This window comes from Diabrotica undecimpunctata, chromosome 8 (assembly GCF_040954645.1).
Source record: "Diabrotica undecimpunctata isolate CICGRU chromosome 8, icDiaUnde3, whole genome shotgun sequence".
NCBI lineage: Eukaryota > Metazoa > Arthropoda > Insecta > Coleoptera > Chrysomelidae > Diabrotica > Diabrotica undecimpunctata.
The window spans coordinates 19,751,786-19,776,292 of NC_092810.1; the positions used below are offsets into that span (position 1 = coordinate 19,751,786).

Here is a 24,507-nt window from a genome sequence, read left to right on the forward strand (position 1 = left end):
TACCATACAAACTACAACAAACATGAAGTATTTCAATTCAATTAAAGAAATAACAAATTCACCCAAAAGAATTTTTAAAACTTTTAACAGGCGAACAATTACCACATAAAAATAGATATCAAAAAACCGGTTTTTTTATTAACATAAATACAGCTCACCAATAAAGCTGCTTCGGCAGCGTCCAGGGCAGGCTTGGCGGCCATCAATTTGCTTTCAGCTTCTTTCTGATCCACACTAATCAAGGCTACAAGATTTTCAGCCCTATCTTTAACAGTCAAGGCTTCTTCTTTAATTTTGTTGGCTACTTCAGATGCTTCCATGACATCTACTAATACCTGAAACGTAATTTTACTTAAATATTAGTAAAGAAATTTGAAATGTAAACCGAATATTATGCCGAAGCTTAAATTAATTGACAGCTAACGATCAGAAATAAAAACACCATTTTAACTTAAATACATTTAAACTTAAATGCAAAATGTTTTGCACTTACTGCTTCGGCTTTTTCAGTAGCCGAAATCATTTCGACCTCTTTCACAGCCAATTCTTTGCGTAGTTCATCCACACTGGCAGCTGCTTCTACTAACTTCTTAAGACCCGTTTTCATTCTTTGAGCCATAACCCCAATTTCATCCAATTTGATTTTGTACAAGACTTTGTAAGCTCCCAAAAATGATATAAAAGTTTTGGGTGTGACGTAAGTTCTTCTTCGGAATCTGCAACGAAATGGGTGTTAAAATAATGTTACGAGGTTTTAATGTTCTGATTTGGACTTTCAAAATATAAATGGAAGGCCCTGAAACAATCGATGCTATTGAAATCCTCAGAACTGGTTCGAATACACTTGTTTTAATATAAAAGATCGCTTGATTTAATGTAAGCATTAGTTATACAATGTTTGAAGAACAATTTTTATACATTTTTGATTTGAGTTGTATTTGGCCTACATACGACACTAAATACTAATCTTGTTTTAAATGGCAAATGAAGTGCTGTAAAATCCAGAGAAATTAATGAAATTAAACAAATTTTTTGTGAAAATAATTCTATAAAAAACTTTCTATGCTATTGCTCTGATGTCATTTTATTGTTAAATTACTAAAGAAAATTCATAACTTTTTTATTTTCCATTTTACTATTAAAAGTAATACAAATAAAATTGCAGATATTTAATTTGCTACAAATAATGTCCAATACAATTTTTTCTAGGGTTGCTAGTTTACGAGATACAGTACAAAAACACTTTCTCCCTAAAACATCTAACATTTCAATGAACTAGTTAGGAAAAACGATTTTTAAGTTTGAATTTTGGTACCAGTTTATGCCACATCAAGTGTTCCCTTTATAGACGCTTTATTAAGTCTATATGTATACAGATCACGACATTGTTTTATTGACCATACAACACAATGGCAATCGCTGTGACATGTTACACTTTTCCACCTCTATATTCATTTCACAGTAGGTACGAATTATGGTAATTATCACATTGACATTAAAAATTTCAGAACGAAGTTCTGAAAGAATAAACAAATAATTAATACAATGTCTATTACGTTGTATACCGTCCAAGAAAAAGTGCAACTTGTAACATGGAAGGGTCATTCGATACGCGAAGTATTTGATTTATTTATTGTTGCCTTCGAAAATAGACCATTCACCAAGTTAACTGTTAAAAATACCATTAAACATTTTCAAACTTCGGGATGTGTAAACAGTTGTAAAAACTATCATGAAGGTAATGAACCACGTGTTAGACCTTTTGATGAGGAGCGTCAAAACAGGGATGTTGATATTTGTGCTATTGTGGAAGCTAGTGAACCCTGCAATAGTGTACAAATTGCTAGGGAAGTTAACGTGAATTTTCAAACTGTCCAGCGAGTTCTGAAAAGGAATGGGTTTCACTGTTTTAAGATACAACCAACACAAGAACTGTTTCCGAAAGATAACTTTAGGCGGATGGAGTTTTGTGAATTTATGTTAGATAAACAGAATGAAAATATACACTTTTTAAAAAATATTTTATTTTCTGACGAATCTTCATTTTTATTATATAAAAAACACAATCCATCCGTTGCAAGGTATTATTCTCGAAAAAATAAGCACCTCAGTGTTGCAGTGTGAACGCAGTGTCCGCAAAAGTTAAATGTTTGGACTGGGATGTTAGGCGACCATATTGTCCATTTTTTATCGGTGAAAACTAAACGAGCTCAAATATTTACAACTTTTAAATAATGATATCATTCCGGCAGTTCGACGCCTTCCCGTTAACAACAGGATGGGTGTTCGGCTCAAAACTCTAGGGCAACTATTGATTTTCTCAATCAAACTTTTCCTGATCGACTGATAAGTACACGTGGTACAATTAAATCGCCCACTAGATCCTGTGATTTAGCGATTTCTTTTTTTGGGGTTTTTTCAAAGAAAACATTTATAGGTTTGAAAGGGCCACAAACCTAGTCGAATTAAGGGCAAAAATACTTCATTTCTCTGCAAGCATCATACCAGCTCTACTCCAAAATATGAGGAGAAATCTGTATGACAGATTTGGTTACTGTTTAGCACAGGGAGGCGGAATATTCGAACTCTTAATTCATTAATCTGATTTCCTAATTTTTATTTTTTGTTTATAATTTTTAAACTTAAATTATTGCAAAAATTAGAAACTTTAGTGACACGATTTTATAAGGTATAAAAACAAGTAAACTGTTATACTATTAAATTAAGGATAAGATTTATTTACCTGTCGAAATACTGCTCGCAGAAAATACTAACTCCATCTTGAATCTCTGCCATAATTCCTATAAGCTCGTGTTTTACCTCTGCCGTAGCTACCATATTATATTTTTGTAGAAAATGTGATGATACTTCTATAAGAGCATCCTCTGGCCATTTGTCGAACCAATCTATAGTACATCCTGATATCAGTCCAGGGAATTTTAGTGCTCTACTACGGAATTTTTCTCCTACCTTTATAAGTAAATCAAATAATATTTATAGATAAAATCGCAGAATAAAATAAAATATTTAAATCTTTTTACTAAGAATGATAGGACAGGAAAACTGAAAAATATGGTTAAGAGTGTTACAAACACTGTAAAAAACATGCCATGACAGTGAAGATGTTAAAAAAAGGTATTAAAGACAAATAACAATGGACCTATAAAAATACAATTGCCAAATAACTGGAGTGAAACAGTAACAAATGAGATAGCAAAGATCTAAAGAACTACAGACCTATACTTCATCTAATAATTTACTTACCATTGCACGTCATCCGAGTCATAGCCCGTGAAGTCACATGGTACCCAACACGAAATATTTAGGCGGTAGGTTTATTCTTTTTTAGAAATACTTTGCCGAGTACACTGGCATTACAGCCACTAGACACATGTTATTATATACGCGTAGAAATAATATTTACAGATTTCTATTAATGTTAACTTAAAGAAATGCACAATAATATGTTTCATTTAATTTGTATAAATGCATTATAGAGCGTTTTTATGAAGAACATTTGTTCGGAACACACTGTAACTGTAATCGAACGAAGGTGATATTTTGGCATAAATTGGTAACACTTATTTGACAGTTGCGGTGTTGACTAATGTTAATAAGTAATGAAAAAGTGTTGTTTTTGTTAAGGTATTCCATTTTACATCTTTTTACGACGCATACAAGCGGCTCAAATTGTTTTTAACTAGATTATATTTTAACTCTTGTTTTGTTTCTATTCATTTACATTAAATATTAATTTGTCTTGTTGTATAATTCACTTTTGCAATAATTTTGACATATTTGATTTAAAATGTATTCAGGATTTTTTTATAATTTGGCAACCATGTCAACTTCGATTCTGTCAATGATAATGACGTGCAACGGTAAGTAAATTAGATGGACTGTATATTCCTACTAAGTATCATTATATAAGTTAGTATCTAATAGATTAGTATAAAAACTCGATAACTACTAATAAAGGAGATAACTATATTCAGAAAAGAGTTGTGAATTCAGAAAAGAATATCACATACCCTTCTTTGTGGCATTTATGGACTTTGACAAAACATTTAAGACCGTAAATTGGACAGTAGGTAATAAATGTCTGTCAATATATATATCTTTGTATAAAGAAGGACTGACGTATAAACTGACTTTTACAAACACCTAATATTCAAACAGAGTTTATGCCTGAGAAGGAATGACAAAATATATTTTAATTTTTTGAAAAAAGCATCAGAATAATGCTTTTACCCTAATTTTAGCCTACTCAAAAGAAAAACTGGTCCAAATAATGAGCCAGCTGGACGTGATAAGTAAAGAAGATGGTCTTTTGCTGCAAAAAAAAAACAAACTATGATAATAAACCTCAGTTCATCGAACATCAGAAAGATTGCTGATTTCGAATTGGTCCAGTGGTTTAACATCATCGTATTCCTAACTATAAACAAACGAAACTTTGATTGGTAATAATATGTAAGCCACTGTAAAACAAACTAGTATATGGATTCGTCATTAGGACACGACGCTTTTCTATAAACCTTCTAACTTCTTTTCCTTGCTTTCTATGTTCCTTAGTATAGTAGTTCTGTTATAAAACCTAGTTTTTTAATTTAGATAACAATATAAATACACAATAAGAAAATCCTCTTGTTTAGAGACGAAGTTAAGACAAAATCTGAAGAAATGAAGAAAGCCTTTATGCAATACAGAACACAACAGACACAACAGACATACAACCTCTTTAAATGAATCAAAATAAAACTAATACTTTAGTTAGACAAATAAAAAGGGAGCTCTGGCAGAACTGAATGAATAAACATGAATAATGAATTACCAACCCAGACGAAGAAGCCCAATAAAGATCAAGTGAATAGAGCAAGCAGAGCCGCAGGTTGCCTAAATGAAACAATATGGAGAAATAAAAATATCGGTAAAAAAATGACAGGCGTAATTTACAAAATAGTTACCAATTATGACATAAGCGACAGGAGACATGATCTAACATAGAGAGGACAAAAAGGATGTTAGAAACAGCAGATGAACACATGAAAAATTGATCATAAAGCACTATGGAACAGAGCTAGAAGTACGGATATATAATTACTATTTAAATGGGAATAAGCCACAACTAAAGGTTAAAATACGTTTATTGACGTTTCAATTTCCACTTCGGAAATCGTTCTGAAAATGGAAATTGAAACGTCAATAAACGTATTTTAACCTTTAATTGTGGCATATTTCCATTTAAATAGTAATTAATTTAAAATGCCACAAGAAAATAGCTTCAGAACAATATTACAGATATATAACGTAGATAGAAGGTGGAGAACGTCAAGGACTGGGTAACAAATAGAGCAGAATGGAACGATCATGTAAGCCGAATAACAACAAGTAGAGTAGTAAAGTCGACAACAGACTGTTACCCAATAGGAAGACGATCAGTAGGAAGACAACGAAAACGAGGAAACCATAACTTACTGAAGGCACATTAAAAAACAGACTCATGTCTACATAAAAATAAGAAGAAGAAGAAGAAAAACAAGAAACAGATAACTACTACTACTACTTGTCGGTTTATAACGTTCTCCGCCATTTTTCGACTTCCAATCGCCACTTAGACCGGTTGTTCCATAGATCTTCTTCTATGGCCCCCTCTCTCAGTTCTTTATTTATTACTTCGCTCCAACTTTTTCTCGGTCTACCTCGTTTTCTCTTTCCTTCTGGTTATCACTTTAGTATTTCTTTTGGCATTCGTTGTTCGTCCATTCTTTGTATGTGTCCGAACCAGATAAGTTGTTTTGTTGTTAGATCATCTGTGATTGTTCGTTTGATTCCCATTATTTCTCTAATGCGTTCGTTGGTAAGCCTTTCTCTTCTAGATCTTCCTGCGGCTCTTCTCCAAAAATCCATTTCCGTCGCTTTCAGCGTTGACAGTGTTCTTTCTTTCAGTGGCCATACCTCACAGCTGTATAAAGTGATACTTTTTACTATAGTCTCATATATCCTCTTTTTATTTTCTTTGCAAAATGGTGTTTAACATTGTGATGGCTTTTCTCCCTGACGTATTTCTCTCTCTTATGGCTTTGTCTAATGTTCCATCTTGTGAAATAGTGATACCTAGGTATTTGTAGTCACAGCAGTGCCTTATCGTAGTGTTATCGTCTAACATGAGATCTTTTTGTTCTGCTCCAGTGCACAGGTATTCGGTTTTCTTTTAATTTACTTTTAGACCCCATATATCATACTCTTCAATTAATTTTCGTGCCATATAGTTTAAATCGTCATAATCTTGAGCCATTATTACTTGATCGTCTGCAAAGTTAAGATTATATACCATAGTATTGGTGAGCGGTATCCCCATTGTCCTGCATTTTTGTTTCCATCTTTTTAAAGCACTTTCGAGGTATATTTTAAATAAAGTGGGAGACAAGCAACATCCTTGCTTTAATCCTTTTGATGTTATAAATCCTGTTGTTATTTGTGTCCCTGCTTTTATCTTTGTTATTGGTTGGTTGTATAGCACTTTGACGGCTTTTATTAATTCTATATTAATATTCGTGCTTTCCATTGATTGCCACAGCTTCTTCAAGAAACAGATAACAAGAAGTAATAATTGCTACACTGATAAAAATTTATAATATTTTTAACTCACGATAAGGTCTAAAGCCTCTCGTATTTTCTAGTGTTAAATATAAAGAAATGTAATAGTTTTTAAGAAACTTACCGGTGAAAAACATAACGTTACATGCAAATTAGTTCTAGCCCTAGTAATAAAGAAATCATAAAGATTCTCTATAGTAGGAGGTCTTTTTGGAGCAATTTTTTTCATGACCGGAATAAGTTCTGATTGAATCTCATCCAATTCATCTTTTGCGAACAGATTGGCTATCTCTCCTGAACTTAAGATGTTATTTACGCTTTCCAAAAACGTCTCTTCTTTGATTTCGTTGTCGGTAAAGATAAAAGTCATTCCGACTCCTTCTTGGCCGGCCTTGCGATAGAGGATTCTCATGTCGTCCATTAAGTTTCCTACGTTGTATGATCTAAAAAAATGAAATTATACAATTAAATCAAATATAGACAAGTTTAATAACTGAAATATTAACCATTATAACAATTTTGGGGTTAATGTGAGGCTCCTAGTAAGGCATAAAAAATATAAATAAAAACATAAGAACAATTGGTTACAAACAAAGCTATATGGAGTATAGTTTGACATTGTTGACATTATGTATTAATCGAGGAAGAAAATAAATATAAAAGTAAGATTACAGTGTTTTCACAATACCATCCATGCACATAAAACTATTGCAGAGGCAGAACTGTATTAGTAAAAGTTAAATAAAATATTAAAGAAATTTCATATAAGGGTATACAGAATTTAATCTTTTTAAGGCCATTTTCGTCATTCTATAGATGGCTTTTCCGTTCATTAAAGTTGACCACTATTACAGAAAATTGATTTACATCTTGTGTGTAATTGTCAGTAGTAAATATTCTTCTATTTCTGTCCAAACTCATATCGTTTTGTTTATCATGATCATTTTTTTTTCTCTGGACTTCTTTTGAGCTCCATCGTCTACATTATGAGACGTAGCGAGTTATATTCCTAACATCGATCAATGTGTCTCCGATAACCCATTTTACGCTTTCTAATAATACTTTTGGAACATTTTTAACACACTTTTATTTGTTATGTATTTTACTTTAGTCGTTCTAATACTTTTTACTCCTACTGTGCTTCATAAGAAAAAAGCGCGCGAGCTGCAGGAGATAAGAGCGCCCACTGGAAAAGCTAGATCCACCTTCAAGCAGACAAGGGCCTTCTTCAAGAGCCACAATCTCTCTCTTGGTATAAAAGTAAGAATGATGCTTCTCTCTCTCTCTCTCTTATTTTTTATGGTGTTGAATCGTGTACTCTGAATGAAGATATGTGCAGAAAATTGGAAGCATTTGCGATGTGGCTATATCGAAGAATTATTTAGATCCCGTGGGCTGACCGAGTTACTAATGAGAATGTCCTCAGAAGAAGTAGGACCGAGAGATACTGACCACCATCAAATCTCAAAAGGTACAGTACTTCTAACACAATATGCGAAATAAATCCAGATATGCCCTCATGCAGGATGGGAAAATATTTGGCTAGCGAAATCAAACTCAAAACCTGGTTCAACAGAATATCTTATCCAGCTTGTAGCTTTTCCATGCTGCTGCAGAAAAGATAGAGCTTGCTATGATGATAGCCAATATTCTTCACGAATATGCAGACCAAGAAGACGAAGAAAAAACTGTTTTTATATAGTTCATAAAAATTAAAGATCTAATATTCTAACCTTTGGTTCTTAGTGGTTAGTGTCGATAATCACATCCTACAGGATTACTTCCAGTATTTTTTGCAATTTCATATGTTTCGTTAGTTAGTTTTGTGACCACTGAAGGTAGTTGTGTTAAACTTTTGATTTTTTTAATAGAATTCATATCATTCTGAAAGGATTATGATTTATCGTGAGAATTCTTACTACCCTCTGACTATTGAAGGTTTTTCTTGCACTCCTAATCGCTGTGAAAATGACTATTCTGTTATTACAAGTACGACAGTTAGTATTTGATCTGTTGGAAGCTTACTGAAGATCTTTTACGAAGCCAGCTCTAAACCATGTAGCTTGGTGCTAGTTTTAATTCACCTCTTTTTCCCATGAAAAGGCGTTTGATAAAAGACTAGCAATCTCGCACAATATTATTTAGAGTAAAATAGTTTCTAAAAAAAAATTCTAAATAGCCAAATGATCTCTGAATGGATATGTATTTACCTAGTTAGTTGTATTTGGAAACTCTGGTAGTTTGCCATAAACGATGCCAAACGGGTGAGACTTTGTTTTCCAGAACCTCCAACACCAACAAGAAAAGCATTTCCTCTTGGAGTTCGTATTATTCTCGAGATTATCATCAGGTGTATCATGGCATCTTGGAAAAAGACCATGTCCATCTGACCACCCCGAATTGCTTCGTTATAGGCTTCCATAAAAGCTAAAACGAATAAAAATGTAGCAGACTTCATAATTTTTTATTACGATTTATATTTTATACCCAACAGTTTTTCCTTAAGAAATTCCCAACTAGGAACTTCTTCGTATATCTTAGGGGCATCAAAACAGAAATCTTCAGGCTCATCGCCTGTAGCTTCGGGAGGCTCGCGAAGGAAATCAACCCAGAATGTTTCATCCTCTGGATAATACTCGAAGTCATCACCGAGTTCTTGTTCGGCTTGTGATTTTAAAGCTTTTGTAAACCATTCACGGTCAGCTGCTTCAGTAAACCTAAAACAAAACTCGATTAAAACAATTTCGTTTTGTGTTTTAAGTCATCTTTATGAAGAAATAATTAAGCCACAGTTGAATAATATTTTAAGTTAAATAAGAATGCTTTTTATATTACAGCGTCAAATTATGTAAGGTGTAAACCGTTATAAACATGTTTTTTTATTTACCTATCTGAAATTACTCTAGTACACTCGTGTCTCCAGAGCTTAAGAGCCATATCCTTAGTCGGACACTCGAGCATTTGGACTGTCAGTATTCCTTGCCATATTCTAGACAAATCTCGAAGATTAAACACGTAATGGAATTTGGCTGGAGTAGGTAACATTTTCTTTTTTGTATTCTGCCATACATGTCGCGTCAGTGGTACTAGCTTTGGAATAAACTCTGCTATTTCTTCATTAAATCTTTCTAGACAAAAGTAGCCGCAGGCAATTTGACCTATAATTGTTTATATTTGCGTTACAATAAAAGAAAACGAATAATTATAAGTTGTCTTTATTATAAGCCTAGATTTATTCTACCTACTATCTCCAATACATTGGGCATACAATGTGTATTTGAGACATCTCAAATAAGACGTATTACCTAAAGAAACTAAAGAGCGGCCTATAAAACCTTATTAGACCAGTGTTTACCTATGGTTTAAAAACCTGTGTAATACCAAAATCGGACAAGTCAGTCGCAACTGTCCATATTTGACAGAAAGTATCCAACGTACTCTAAAGGCGGAAGAACCAATTAAGTCAACGGTATCAGGATATACGAAGAAGTTTGTGTTCCTCCGACAAATAAATGTCAGCGGGACTCAGGTCTACCTGGCCTTTCGGCATACGACCTTTAGCTAGCCACTAACCCCTACGAGTCCGACTCCATTTGAGGGTGGCGCATTGCCAGAAGCATCGCGGGGCTCCGTTCTCCCCGTAGTACCGAGGTCGAGGAACTCGACTTCGCACATTTACAGGTAGCCACCGAGGAGCTCTCCTCTCTTACTCTTAAATATTTAATAGTGGGTACGTCCCGAAATCCTACGCCCTTAATGGGGAAAGGGCGTAAAGGGTCGCATCTCCTTCAACCTCACTTGAAGAATAAAAGTAAAGTGGTCCCACGAGAAACTCGTCTCGGATACTCGGAGTATAGACCGGTAACCGTAACGCCAAAGCGCCCAGCGTGCGTTTCTACAAACCCGATACCTCAAGCGATGGATCTTTACCTCTCATTCCTGCCCATTGGTCGCCTCTTACGACAGGCATGGATATCTGGCCCGGCCGTATTCTTATCTCTATTATTTCTATAAGAAAGCAAGGAAAAACTGTTGCATTAAAGATCCTTTATCCAATCATCCTGGCAAGTAAAATCAACAATGACCCTGAGTACCGGCGCTTTTTTAATGAAGCAGGGGTGCGAAGAATTTTATTAGGACTAGCTCTAATGAAAAAAAGGACAAAAATTTCATTATGGAATATCCGAAGCCTACTTTAGAAAAGTGGGCCAGACTGTATGAGCTAGAATGCGTAAGTCAGATTGTGAAGAAAGAGGAAATATCCACCTGAGAGTAATGCCGTACTAGGAGCAATGAGGGTCTTCCTTGAAACGGGTCTTCTCCTGAAACGAGAAAGGAAGCGTCCTTGCTGACAGTCTGTGGATGAATGAAGGTAGTGGTAGTGCTTCAGAAGTGATGCCGGCCTTATAGCTGCCATTCCGCTTCCGGATCACTGGATGACAGGGGAGGGTCTGGTTTAGCAGGTAGGCGTTTAGCGTAGACTCGGCAACGAAAGGGCACTTTAAAGTACCTCGGGAACTATCACCGGGAATACGAAGAACGAATCCTGCGCTAAGGTCAGTCAGGCGGCGTCCTGGACTGAGATGTATTTTGAATATTCCAGACCCCCCTCTCTATAATGACAAAAAAAAAGAGTCTCCTGTAGGATAAAAAAATAAGCGTAAATCGTTAAAAAATGGCAATAACACTTACTGAATATAACATCCATTGCAGAAGTACTTGGTAATGTACAATTGAATATATTAAACTGCCTTTTAAGTCTGTGGGGAATATCATTTCTACCACCTCCAGGATGAATCATAGCAGACAAGAACATCACGTCAGCAATTACGGAAAAATCGCCAGGTTTATCCAAACTATAGAATCCTGAAAAACAAGAAATAATAAACATATATCTGCCAACTTTGTATTTCTTTGTATACCTCCAGTTTCCATGCATTGTCTTACAATTTCGTTAGTGATTTGATCCCCCCAATCATTAATTACAGGCATATTGATGTCGTCAATAAATATGGTTAAAGTTTTTCCTGCAGGTGGTCCGTAGGTTGTACCAACTCTCTTATCGACATAAGATTCTATGATGCGCTAGAAATAGAATTATTCATTATACTGTAATCAAAATATAATTAAAAAATTATCTTTAATTTATTGACTCTTCGCAATATATTATTAGACTAAAAATACATAAAAATTAGGCAGGGAGACTATAATTACCATAAAATAGTGTGAAATTGATCCAAAGTAGCGACATTGATTATTGCGAATGATTCTGAATATATTAATTTTACCCGAAATCTAAGAAGCTTAACAAACGGTTGACAACGTCGCTTTAGTTAGTAAACATAAAGACTAGCGTAAAACCTGTGATTGTTTAAGTTTAAGTAAGTTTATTTTTTTTATGAAAAAATCGGTTGCCTGTAAAGTCGGTTTTACGGGCGAAGATTTTACGTGACAACGTCTTTTTCTCGGTAGAATATTTATTGATATGAATATTATTAAATTGCACAATAGGAACAAGGAATTGCCGCTATAAACTCAGTTTCTCAACTTTTGTGTCAATCTAACAATTAATCAATCAATCATAGTTTACGATAATGAAATATTAGTGTACAATTATTTACCTTTATTGTTGTAGTTGTTGTAAATGACGAATCTACTCACGAATTGAAGACAAATCTCACGATCTCACGATTAAGGTCTTACATCTTACGATTTTTAATTTTTTTTTTAAATTTCAAGTGTTTCTAATAAAATGCATGGGAGGAAATCAGCTTTTTTTAGATTGTCACCTTGAAATATCCATAAATTGACTGTATTTTTGTATCAAAGTGAGCTACTCCAATTAACTCAATTAATATACACAAAATAATATAAACAAAGCTTAAAAGGTTCTTTATGCTTTAAAAGTGGTTTATAAACAACTGAATTGTAATGTATATTTTACCGCCTTTAATAAATATGAAGTATAGACTAAATTTTGTGTAAAGAACAAACATTCAACAGACCTAATAGTAAAAACATATTGATTTAAGTGTGAATTTGAGATAATGTGCTGACAAAATGTTAAATCCTAAGAAAACAAAATTATGTTTTTATGTATATTCATTATACTTAATACTCTTGGGTAAAATATCTCATATCATATATGTCTTTAGACATAGTTAATAATTTTCATTGAAGTTTAAACTATAAAGAATGTTTACAATCATTCCTCAATATTAAATGGATAAATCCATAGCAATATTATAAAAGAATATAGGTCCCTAGGTAATTTCCTAAAATTATATCTGATACTGGTGGTTCCCCCTAAAATAGGACACTGTAAGCACTCCACATTTTCACTACAGACACAGCTGACGATACTTTCAACGATTTTCAACTTTAGCGATTCAACGCGCCTAATTCTCTAGTGCCGCGCGCAGCGGACCGATCATGTTTGAGTGGGAGAGAGACGCAAGGCATTCGCCGGTCCGGCGGGCCTCTCTCTCGTTCGGTGACTCACTGTAACAGACGTGAGCGGGCGTTACACTTTTTCTTAAATGACTCCGAGCCACAACCTAATTTAAGACGTTGTCACGTCAAAAAGCTTGTTTTAGTTATGGCTATATTTTTGATAAGTTTCTTTAGCTTCCTAACTTTCCGGCACCTCACCGGGGGCAAATTTGATAACATTTTTTCTGAAGAAATCTTAAATTATTGTTTTCTTTTGAGAAAAAATGGTTCGAAAAAAGAAAACATGGTGGTCGTTCGTATAAGGACTATGACGAAGTAAGGGTGGGAAATGCCCCCCCCCCCAGAAAGTTCTTGAGGAAGGATGATCTTTACGTCGCACTGCCGAAAAATATAAAATTCCCTATGAAACTCTTAATATCCGCTATGATGGCCGACATGAAAGAAAAAATGGTGGGCAGGCTGTATTTTCCGCGAACGAAGAAAAAACCATTATACAGCGTGCTGCAATATGCGGGGAGTGGGGATTTTCCCTTGACTTGCGAGATACAAAATATTTAGCCAAAAGTGTTTTGAATGCCCAGGTTCGACAAGTGCCTTTTTTCAAAACAATTTACCTCAAACTGACTGGGTATATTCATTACTGAGACGGCATAAAGGAAAAATTACCCAAAAGGTGGCGACCAATATTAAAAGACCTAGAGATATTTCAAAGAAAACTTTAGATGTCTACTTCGAAAATCTGCCTAGAAAATTAGAAAATATTCCTCCTAATAACATATTCAATTACGACGAAGATAACCCCGGAAATTTTAACGCTGCACCATATATCCCGAATGGGTTTTTAATTTTACTAAAGCAGCAACGACTATAATGATGTGTGCTTAGTATTGCTGTTACCACCATATATAATTTATAAAGCAGAAAAAATGTGGTTACAATGGTTACAAAATGGTCCAGTACTTTGGTGTACTGACAGACAGACGCTACAGTTCACCAAAAACAGCTGAAAGTCTGAAAATAACCACGCCCATGATGCGCATTCGTCATCCGACGGATCTCGCACTGAGCGTCCACTTAATACCTATTGTTTGTGACGTGAACAAGTCGGTACAGTCTGCCAAACAAACATTTTTTATAAGTACGAACCGCCAAGAAGAGTCATATCCAAATTTGTGTTGTGTAGAACAACACAACAACAAGAATCTGTGTTCTATAATCTGTATTCTTATACCTATATATAAACATGGAGTTTAAATCGAATCTGAAGTGAAAAGTCTGAATTATAGTTTCGAATTTTTAAATATGTACACAGTTCTTTGTAAATTGACCTGTTCTCAGAGTTTACACTCTTTTCATACTTTGGGTAAATATTCAAAAATAAAGGCCACTTTTAACAAAAGGTACTGGTACAAAGATACCATATTTATGCTTCACCGGAACCGAACATCTAATTTCTATTAGTATGGCATTAGACGATTTTATTACTACTTTATTACCCTACTGCTTACGCCCTTTTTCTCCGAAACCTTTTGGTCAATATAATGGTAATATAAAGTATATATTATATGGTCAATATAAAAATATAATTTTTGGTTTATAATGCTATAATTTATAGCAACACAAGCGGTTTTTGTTGGATCTATTTTTTTACATCTCACTAGAACAAATACCACAAATATACAGAAAAAAAGTAATGGCAGTAATATTAATTGTGTACGGGACCTATTAGAAACTATTCAAACTTTACGTTTCTATATTTGTGTCTCCGATTGTACCTATATTTTAAAGTTCACCCGCGTGTACAGGCTATCTTTTTCCTTCCGAGTGCGTTCTCACTTCATTGTTCGCGTAGGCCAGGGGTGGCCAACCTTTTTAAGTCGAGTGCCAATATGAGAACAAAAAAAATTTGGCGTGCCACTAAAATTTTTCGACATACTAACATTAATAATATACGGTACAATATGTATTTCTTATGTAAATTCCACATTTTTCCGTTTAGTCAAGATACTGGAGGTTTAAAAAATAACGTAATAAGTAAAACATAACAACAAACTTACTTTATTGTTAATAAAAATAAAATAAAAACGTTAAACAAAAAAACTTAAATATTTTCTTATTATCTAAAATTCAAATTATTAAACAGTTACTTATTTAATGTGGTATTTGAACTTGTATTTTTTTAATTAATTCATCTATATTGGGATTAATTTCGGAACTAGCCAACAGAATTAGATTTTTTAAATGCATGTCAGTTAATCGTGACCGATATTTTGATTTTATTATGTTCATAATAGAGAACATTTGCTCACAAACGTACGTTGAACCAAATCTACAACAATATCTTAGAGCTAACTCGTGTAAATTAGGAAAATTGTTTGCTGGTACAAATTTCCAAAATTCAATATAATTGGGATCAGTAACAGTTGAAATAATTTTCCTATATTTGGTTTTTAGTATAGTGTGGTTCTGTAAATCAATAATTTCGATCTGTATTTCAGCTGAGTAACAATTGATATCTTGCAGAGAAATAGAAAAAGGATTTATGAAAAGGTCAACATTCATTTTGTCTTTTTGAAAATCTTCAAACCGGGTATTGAATGAACCTAGCAAAATAGATATAAGGTTTTTAAATTTGTCATAATTTGGAGTTCTACTGACCTTGTTGGCTAATTCCTGCATTAATGTGAAATGTGTCAATCTCTGTTCTCCAAAATCGTTACAAAAAAGCATAAGTTTATTCACAAAAGAAGATATATGACCAACTAGAGTAGGAAAAATACAATTTTTTCCCTGTAATCTTAAATTTAATAAATTTAAATGTCTCATAATATCAGTGAGAAAAGCTAAATCCCAAAGCCAATCTTTATCATTAAGTAACGAGCACTCACTGGGTAGTTCATTGTTTTCTTGCAAATATTTTAAGACGCACTCCTTCAAGTTCCAAAACCTTTCGAGTGCATTTCCTTTGGAGAGCCAGCGCACACTGCAATGGAGAAGTAACTCTCCATTTTGCTCCATTTCTTCCGCGAACAGTTCTCGAAATTGTCGTCGATTCAATGCCCGAGCTCGTATTTTGTTAATGCAGCGTGTTACAGGGTCAACAACAGATGACATGTTTAGGTCCTTGGCACAAAGAGCTTCCTGGTGAATAATACAATGGTACTTAAAAACTTTTCTTCCCAAATAGTTTTCCAGTAATGTAACAAACCCCTTTAGTCTACCAACCATGCAAGGAGCTCCATCTGTACAAACACTATCTAATTTTGACCATTCAACTTTGTTGACTTCGATTACGTTTTTAAGCTGTTGAAAAATGTCCTCTCCTGTTGTTGTGACTAGTTGGCGCAAATCCAGAAGCTCTTCGGCATTTTCAAAATTATCATTGGTATAACGGACAAAAATGCTTAACTGCGCATTTTCTGTGTTGTCACAACTTTCATCCAACGCTAAAGAAAAGAATTTGCAGGATTTTAATCCACTTATAATTTGGGAAACAACATCCTGGCCCATATCATCTATACGGCGCATGACTGTATTTCGGGATAATGCAATATTATCGACCATATTTTTGATCTTTACATCTCCCACATTTTTAGCAAATATTGCCAGACTATTTTTAATTATCTCCTCTCCATCAGAGTAGGCTTTTTCTTCCGGGCTAACAGCAGAGAAAGTTCATATGATGTTTTAACCATAGTTTCCATTTCATCACTTCTCTTCTGAAACAGTGACTGTTGGCTGGCTAGGGTTTTCTTTTTTTTTTAATAAAGTCGGCTCGCAAATGTGAACCAATAGGATATTTGTTGCTGAAGTCCTTATGCCGTTGTTTATAATGTCGTTCCAGGTTAAATTTTTTCGGAACTGCTACAGACAATCCACATATCAAACAAACAGGCTTTGAAGTATTACGATTAGTAAATAAAAATTGTTCTTCCCAAGCAGGTTGAAAATCGCGAATTGCAATATCATCTTCGTATTTTCGTTTTGAAGTCGAAGGCTTACTCGTGGACATATCGAACAAATACTTTTAAAATTTTAAAGAAACAATGCGCGATGACAAAATGTGCACATACAACGGGGCAGTTTAAAATAAACTAAGCAAGGGTAACGCAGTCCTATTGCACATTACGACAGCTAGGATCACGTGCACCAATCGCAGCAATATCGCTCGCCAGAGGATGCAATGATGCCGCATCTATCGTAACTTCCGTAAACCTACCAAGTTTCTTCTTATTATTTTTTGTTTTTCAAGTTTTAATTTTTTTGAAAGTGTTTTAATCCAAAACGCTACGCGTGCCATCGTGCCACAGAGTGGCACGCGTGCCGCGGGTTGGCCATCCCTGGCGTAGGCAGTTAGAATTTCAGACTTTCAGCTATTTTTGGTGAACTGTGAACTGTACTCTGTAGGTTCTCGATATAAGCACACCCATCATGGATGGATAGATTCACATACATTTACAGATTGGTTTACTTTGACCTTTTTACTACATGCAAAACGTCTTGAAGCGCGAAAAATCATCGTAGGAGATAACCTTTCCTCAAATTTTAACGATGAGGTGATATCTTTATACGAACAAAACAATGTGGGCTTTTTATGTTTGGTCAAAAACTAAACACATTTGACCCAACCACTTGATATCAGTTTTTCCGTCACTTTCAGATGGCTTGAAGGGAAACTTTTAGTGATTGGAAAAATTGTCACCCACATTAACCACAATAAACAAGAAAGATTTTCCAAACTTGTTAAAGACTACCCTTTAGCACATGGACAAACAAACAAAAACAGCGGACGAAAATAGCGCTATAAAACGAATTATGTAGTGAATTTTACAATTTACTATCATATTTTTAAATGATTAATTTTAGAGTGATCAATTTCATGCCATTTTACGGTATAATCAATTTTTTGATTCCATCATATAACTTCCAAATAATTTGTTATTTCTCTTGTGAGAGGGCTCTATGACATGGATATCGTGTACTCATACTACTGGCTATATCCATTTTTATTCTATGAAAAATTGAAGTAATACAAAAAAAAACGTATTACTTTAACACAATAGTTTGTCTTTCTTTTCAATTCTAATTACCAAAATAAGTACAAAAACTATCAACAAAAAGCAATCGAAGTTGAATTTAACAGCTGATAATATAATAACAACGATAAGTTAGATTGCTAAATTGTTCGCATGTTTTACATAACATTTTTCCGATTGACTATTTACCAACCATGTAATTCCCACTCAGATATTTAATTGTCTTTTTTATACAAGATTATTTTATTTTGAACCATTAACAAAAATGTAATATGATGAATAGTATTCGCCTCTGTATTTCATGTATTTGTTTGTCTCTCAGATATTTGTAAGTGTCTGTTTGTTGTATGGTGTTATTGTCTATAGTTATATTTCCATTCATTACGAGATTTGTCATAAGTTTAGTTTTCTCAAAGTTTATCTTTAATCCTGCTCTTTCAGACAGGCTTTTAATCGAACGTATCATAGAAACTGTATCCTGTAGGTTATCTGCGATTAATACAACATCATCTGCAAACCTTAGATGATTTAATCTTTCTCCATCTATATTGACGCCCATATCTTGCCATTGAGTGTTCTTAAATATTGACTCTAGAGCTGCCGTGGACAATTTTGGTGAAATATTTTCTCCTTGTCTAACTCCTCGACCTAAGCTGAATTTTTCTGTTTCCGTGTAGTCGTATACTTGAGGTAGCGTTCTCGTAGATGTTTTTGATTAGTGTCGTGTACCTGTAATCTATTCGGCTTTGATTTAGGGCTTCCAGTACTGTTTCAAACTCTACAGAATCAAAAGCCTTCTCGTAATCGACAAATGCAAGAACCAGTGGTATGTTGTACTCGATGCACTTTTCTATTAAGATCTTTATGGTATGCAAATGGTCATTTGTGTCATATCCTGCCCTGAAGTCTGCCTGTTCCTTGGGCTGATAGAAATCAAGTTTAGGTGTTAGTCTCTTTGTTAAGATTTTCATAAAGAGTTTGTACATATGTGTCAAGAGGCTAATGGGTATATAATTTTCTAATTTAGTAATATCGCCTTTTTTGTGTAACAAGACTACATTGTTCCAGTCTTTTGGAATCGTGCCCGCATGTAAGCATTTATTAAACAGTTCGCTTACTGATTTTAATAGAATTTCTCCTCCTGCTTTTATTGCCTCAATAACAAATCCATCATCACCAGGCGATCGATGGTTCTTCACTAGATTTAGATCTTCAGTAATCCAGACTCGTAACTACTCCATTTTATCCACTTGTTCAATACTTGTTTTTGTTTGCTTTATGTTAATTGTTACACCAAACTGTTCCCCAGTATCAAAAATTGTATTTGTTAGCGCCTAAAAGTCTTTCCCAGCTTTAGCGATAATGACTGTATCGTGGGCATAGCGAATGTTATTTATATTTTTACTATTTATCTTGATACCTTCTGTACAATTTTTAGGTGCTTGTGAAAATAGCTATTTGGAATAAATATTAAATAGTAATGGCGAAACTACACCGCCTTGTCTCGCACTTCTACTTATCTGTTGCGTATTCGTGCATTTCCATCTAATGTGATCACGGTCTGTTGGTTTCAATGCAGATTTCTCACTATGTTAATAATATTTTAGGTGAGTACTTTTTGGTTTAGACCTTCCACCACAATGTTATGTTTAACTTTGTCAAAAGCTTTTTGGATATTTTTGTATGAATGAACAGTAATTTTTGATTATAGTTGAACTATTTTTGAACAGTAATTTGATGGTAATACGATCTTTGCCAAGCAGGACATATTATTTCCTTGTCGATAACAGTTTTTAGATAACATGAATCATTTTTCAATAATATGTGTCGATTTAAGAAACTGATTCAGGTAGAAGCTTTAATTGTAAATTTCTAATAAAATAAATCAATTCTAAAAAAAAATCGGTTGCCTGTAAAGTCGGTTTTACGGGCGAAGATTTTACGTGACAACGTCTTTTTCTCGGTAGAATATTTATTGATATGAATATTATTAAATTGCACAATAGGAACAAGGAATTGCCGCTATAAACTCAGTTTCTCAACTTTTGTGTCAATCTAACAATTAATCAATCAATCATAGTTTACGATAATGAAATATTAGTGTACAATTATTTACCTTTATTGTTGTAGTTGTTGTAAATGACGAATCTACTCACGAATTGAAGACAAATCTCACGATCTCACGATTAAGGTCTTACATCTTACGATTTTTAAATTTTTTTTAAATTTCAAGTGTTTCTAATAAAATGCATGGGAGGAAATCAGCTTTTTTTAGATTGTCACCTTGAAATATCCATAAATTGACTGTATTTTTGTATCAAAGTGGGCTACTCCAATTAACTCAATTAATATACACAAAATAATATAAACAAAGCTTAAAAGGTTCTTTATGCTTTGAAAGTGGTTTATAAACAACTGAATGTAATGTATATTTTACCGCCTTTAAAATAAATATGAAGTATAGACTAAATTTTGTGTAAAGAACAAACATTCAACAGACCTAATAGTAAAAACATATTGATTTAAGTGTGAATTTGAGATAATGTGCTGACAAAATGTTAAATCCTAAGAAAACAAAATTATGTTTTTATGTATATTCATTATACTTAATACTCTTGGGTAAAATACCTCATATCATATATGTCTTTAGACACAGTTAATAATTTTCATTGAAGTTTAAACTATAAAGAATGTTTACAATCATTGCTCAATATTAAATGGATAAATCCATAGCAATATTATAAAAGAATATAGGTCCCTAGGTAATTTCCTAAAATTATATCTGATACTGGTGGTTCCCCCTAAAATAGGACACTGTAAGCACTCCACATTTTCACTATAGACACAGCTGACGATACTTTTAACGATTTTCAACTTTAGCGATTCAACGCGCCTAATTCTCTAGTGCCGTGCGCAGCGGACCGATCATGTTTGAGTGGGAGAGAGACGCAAGGCATTCGCCGGTCCGGCGGGCCTCTCTCTCGTTCGGTGACTCACTGTAACAGACGTGAGCGGGCGTTACACTTTTTCTTAAATGACTCCGAGCCACAACCTAATTTAAGACGTTGTCACGTCAATAATAAAATAAAGATGCCGCTGGAATCGTGAAATGTTCCAATAGTTGACAGTTTTAAAACTAGTTTTTAACAATGAATTACCCTTTCCAAAAAATTGTCAGATTCTAGTTTGGTGTATTCAGTTTACCATATATTATAACAGGCTACATTGATTCATACTTCATATTCAATACCAATTTAATTTCTTTGGTTTTCAAAAATGAGTATAATCTTAATTAAACTACAAATTTACCTGAACCATATTTGGAGTAGTAGCAGAAGAAAAATTAAAGCATTTATTTAGCTTATATTCAGGATCAAAAGTTGAGCAGTAACCCTTAATCATAACGGTTTTGGCAGTTCCAGGTTCACCTACAAATACAGTAATAGCATACAAATAATTCAATATTTGATTTAAACTACTCACCAATTAGCAGTACAGCTTTGCCCTGTTTGGCTATAGTATGTATTAAAAATGCTGTTCTAACGTTGTCAACATTAGGTACCAAGATCGAAGTAAATTCCAACACGGTATCTGGAGGATATACAAACGGTTCAACTCTTGATTTCCAGTGTTCCCATCTTCCATTGTCTGGGTTTACTACAAATTCAAAAATGGTTTCTCCTTCCTGAGCTTTTGGCCAGTCCATTTTGGACGGGTGGGTTAAAGCAAATTCCTCAAGTTTTTGTCTGTCGTCTAACTCTAATAGTGCCCCCAATGACCACATTATCGAGAACAGTACCAATCGTTCTATTTGTCTATCACTCCATACCTCTGAAAATTAAACAACATTTACGGAGATAAAAAACAATCATTTCTTGTTGTTTGTTTGCGTTTATATAATTAAGCAAATTAAGTCCTTTCGCCAATTTTACAATTTTTGCTTACTAGTCATTGTTTCGTATACAATGTTATTTTAAACCTAATGATATTATTGAACTATTGATTTTGATATAGGTATTATAAGAATATATACATCATCAGAAAAGAATTCAAGGCAACTATAAGACAATGCAGCAGTTAGAATGGCGACCTATTAACAACAAGGAAAGATGTATTGAATAGATGGGTAAATTTCTTTCACCAGGCACTTAATATAGAGGAAGAAGAAGAAAACCGGGAAGACGAAAGGGCGCTCCGTAACATTGAAAATAATACTACCGCAGAGATAAACCGCTGAATTTGCACGGCCAACAGATGCTACTTTGGGCTCAATCTCCTCCTTAAATCCAAAATTATATCCAGAAATACAAAAATAAAATTTTACAAAACAATAATACATCTAGTTCTAATATATAGTTCAGAGACCTGGACTCTAATGAAAACATATTGGGATATTTCGAAAAAAAAAAACAGTACTAAGGCGAATCTATGGAGCAGTGGATGACAATGGAGTGTAGAGAAGACGATACAACTTCTAACTTTATAGTATATACCAGGAACCCGATATCGTAAAACATATTAAGATAAGACGTCCGAGGTGGATAGGGCATGTAATGCGGATGGAACAAAATGACCCAGCTAGAAAAACGCTCCTTGCTGGATCTATTGATCAGGGAAGAAGAGAAAGACCCAGAACAAGGTTCCTTGATAACATCGATGAAGACATGAGAAATATGTGAGAAAAATGAGAAATTCTTGAGGAGGCTAGGACTCACGCGTAAATAATTGTATGTATGTACAGCGTTAACAGACCTTTAGGCCTATTGCTGGATGGATAATTTCCATCGTTTTCTATTCTTAGCTAACAGTTTCCAATCTCTGATTCCCATCTCTCTGACATCTTCTATCACTACATCTCTCCAGTTCTTTCTTGGTCTTCCTCTCTTTTTTTGCCCTCAGGTACTCTCCAAGCAATATTCTTGAATAGTCTATTACCTTGCATTCGTTCTAGATGGCCGAGCTATTCTAGTCTACGTTTTTTCACCACTTTTGTTATTGTAGGGTTAGCATACAAATGATACACTTCCGCATTAGTTCGTCTTCTCCATTCTCCCTCTACTACTTTTCCACCAAATATTCTGCGAAGTATCTTTCTTTCCCATGCTTCCAATGTGTTCTGTACGGTTTTGTTCATAGTCCATGTCTCGGCAGCGTATAGCATACTCTTATTTTTGTATTACGAGATATATCTTTAGCCTTAATTATTTTGCTCATGTCAGTCATGACTGACTCATGTGTCAGTCTCGGGTTGATTTTAGTTTCTTCCTTACATGTTTGATCAATAAGAGTACCTAAGTACATATATTCATCCACCTTCTCGAATTCTACAACTGATCCATTCTCCACCTCCACTTTAAAGGATCCCCTGGTGCTTATTCATTTTTTGCTCGAGATCTCCATGTACTTCGATTTATTAATATTAACTTTCAGTCCCATTTTAAAGCTTTCCCGAATCAGTCTTTTTGTTATATTTGAGAGTTCTTTTCCATTTCTTGCAATGAGAACCACATCATCAGCGTATGCTAAGCATTGATGCTCCTTGTATAAAGTAGTTCCGGACCTATTTATTCCACTAATCCTTACAATTTTTTCTAGAACTATATTGAACAGCAATGTAGACAACGGGTCTCCTTGGCGAACCCCTTTTTTCACTTCGAATTCTGCTGAGACTGTACCGTTGCATCTCACAGCACAAATGGTTTGTCTAATTGTCATTTTTACCAATCTTATTATTTTTTCTGGCACTTGGAATTCTGTTCTTGTTTCTGTCTATTGTATCGTAGGCAGCTTTGTAATCAATGAAAAGTGCTTGTGCTGAAATGTTGTATTCATAGCAATTGATCAGGATTTGTTTTAGCATAAAAATTTGATCGGTTGTTGATCTTCCTTTCCGAAATCCTCCCTGGTATTCTCCTAGATTCTTCTCTATATATATTTCTAATCGTTTTTTAATTAGTATGGCGAGTACTTTATACATTACTTCTAATAAGGATATTCCTCTATAGTTTGCGCATTCAGTTCTATCTCCCTTTTTGTGTATAGGAATTATAATCGACTTATTCCATTCTTGAGGCATTTCTTCGGCATCCCATACTTCTAGTATTAGCTCACCAAGTTTGTTTATTAAGACCTCTCCTCCATATTTTATGTTCTCTGCCACAATGCCGCTCTCCCCGGGATTTTTTTGGTTTTTCATATCTTTTATTATTTCTTCAATTTCTTCTCTTGTGGGCTTTGGTATTTCTTCTATTACTATTTGAGGTCTAGGAACATAACAATTTTCTTCAGTAGTCACTTCGTCATTTAGTATCTCTTCGAAGTATTCTTTCCACCTTTCACATATTTGGTCTTCATCCACTATCAGGTTTCCTTGCTTATCTTTTACATGCATCGTTCTTGACTGGTACCCAGTTTTTAT

At 34.2% G+C, this 24,507-nt stretch overlaps 1 protein-coding gene across 1 annotated transcript in view; it reads right to left on the reverse strand.

The window, feature by feature from the left end:
- Positions 1-24,507, reverse strand: part of kl-3 (dynein heavy chain 8, axonemal kl-3) — a 177,806-nt gene that overhangs the window by 71,399 nt on the left and 81,900 nt on the right. The window contains exons 39-49 of the mRNA XM_072539810.1: positions 21,573-21,920; positions 21,399-21,517; positions 11,523-11,685; positions 11,293-11,466; positions 9,488-9,758; positions 9,088-9,317; positions 8,811-9,027; positions 6,725-7,043; positions 2,744-2,970; positions 494-716; positions 159-335 (exon numbers count right to left, since the gene is read on the reverse strand). Of these exons, the coding sequence (XP_072395911.1) occupies positions 159-335; positions 494-716; positions 2,744-2,970; positions 6,725-7,043; positions 8,811-9,027; positions 9,088-9,317; positions 9,488-9,758; positions 11,293-11,466; positions 11,523-11,685; positions 21,399-21,517; positions 21,573-21,920 (2,468 nt within the window). The remainder of the gene's footprint in view (positions 1-158; positions 336-493; positions 717-2,743; positions 2,971-6,724; positions 7,044-8,810; positions 9,028-9,087; positions 9,318-9,487; positions 9,759-11,292; positions 11,467-11,522; positions 11,686-21,398; positions 21,518-21,572; positions 21,921-24,507) is intronic.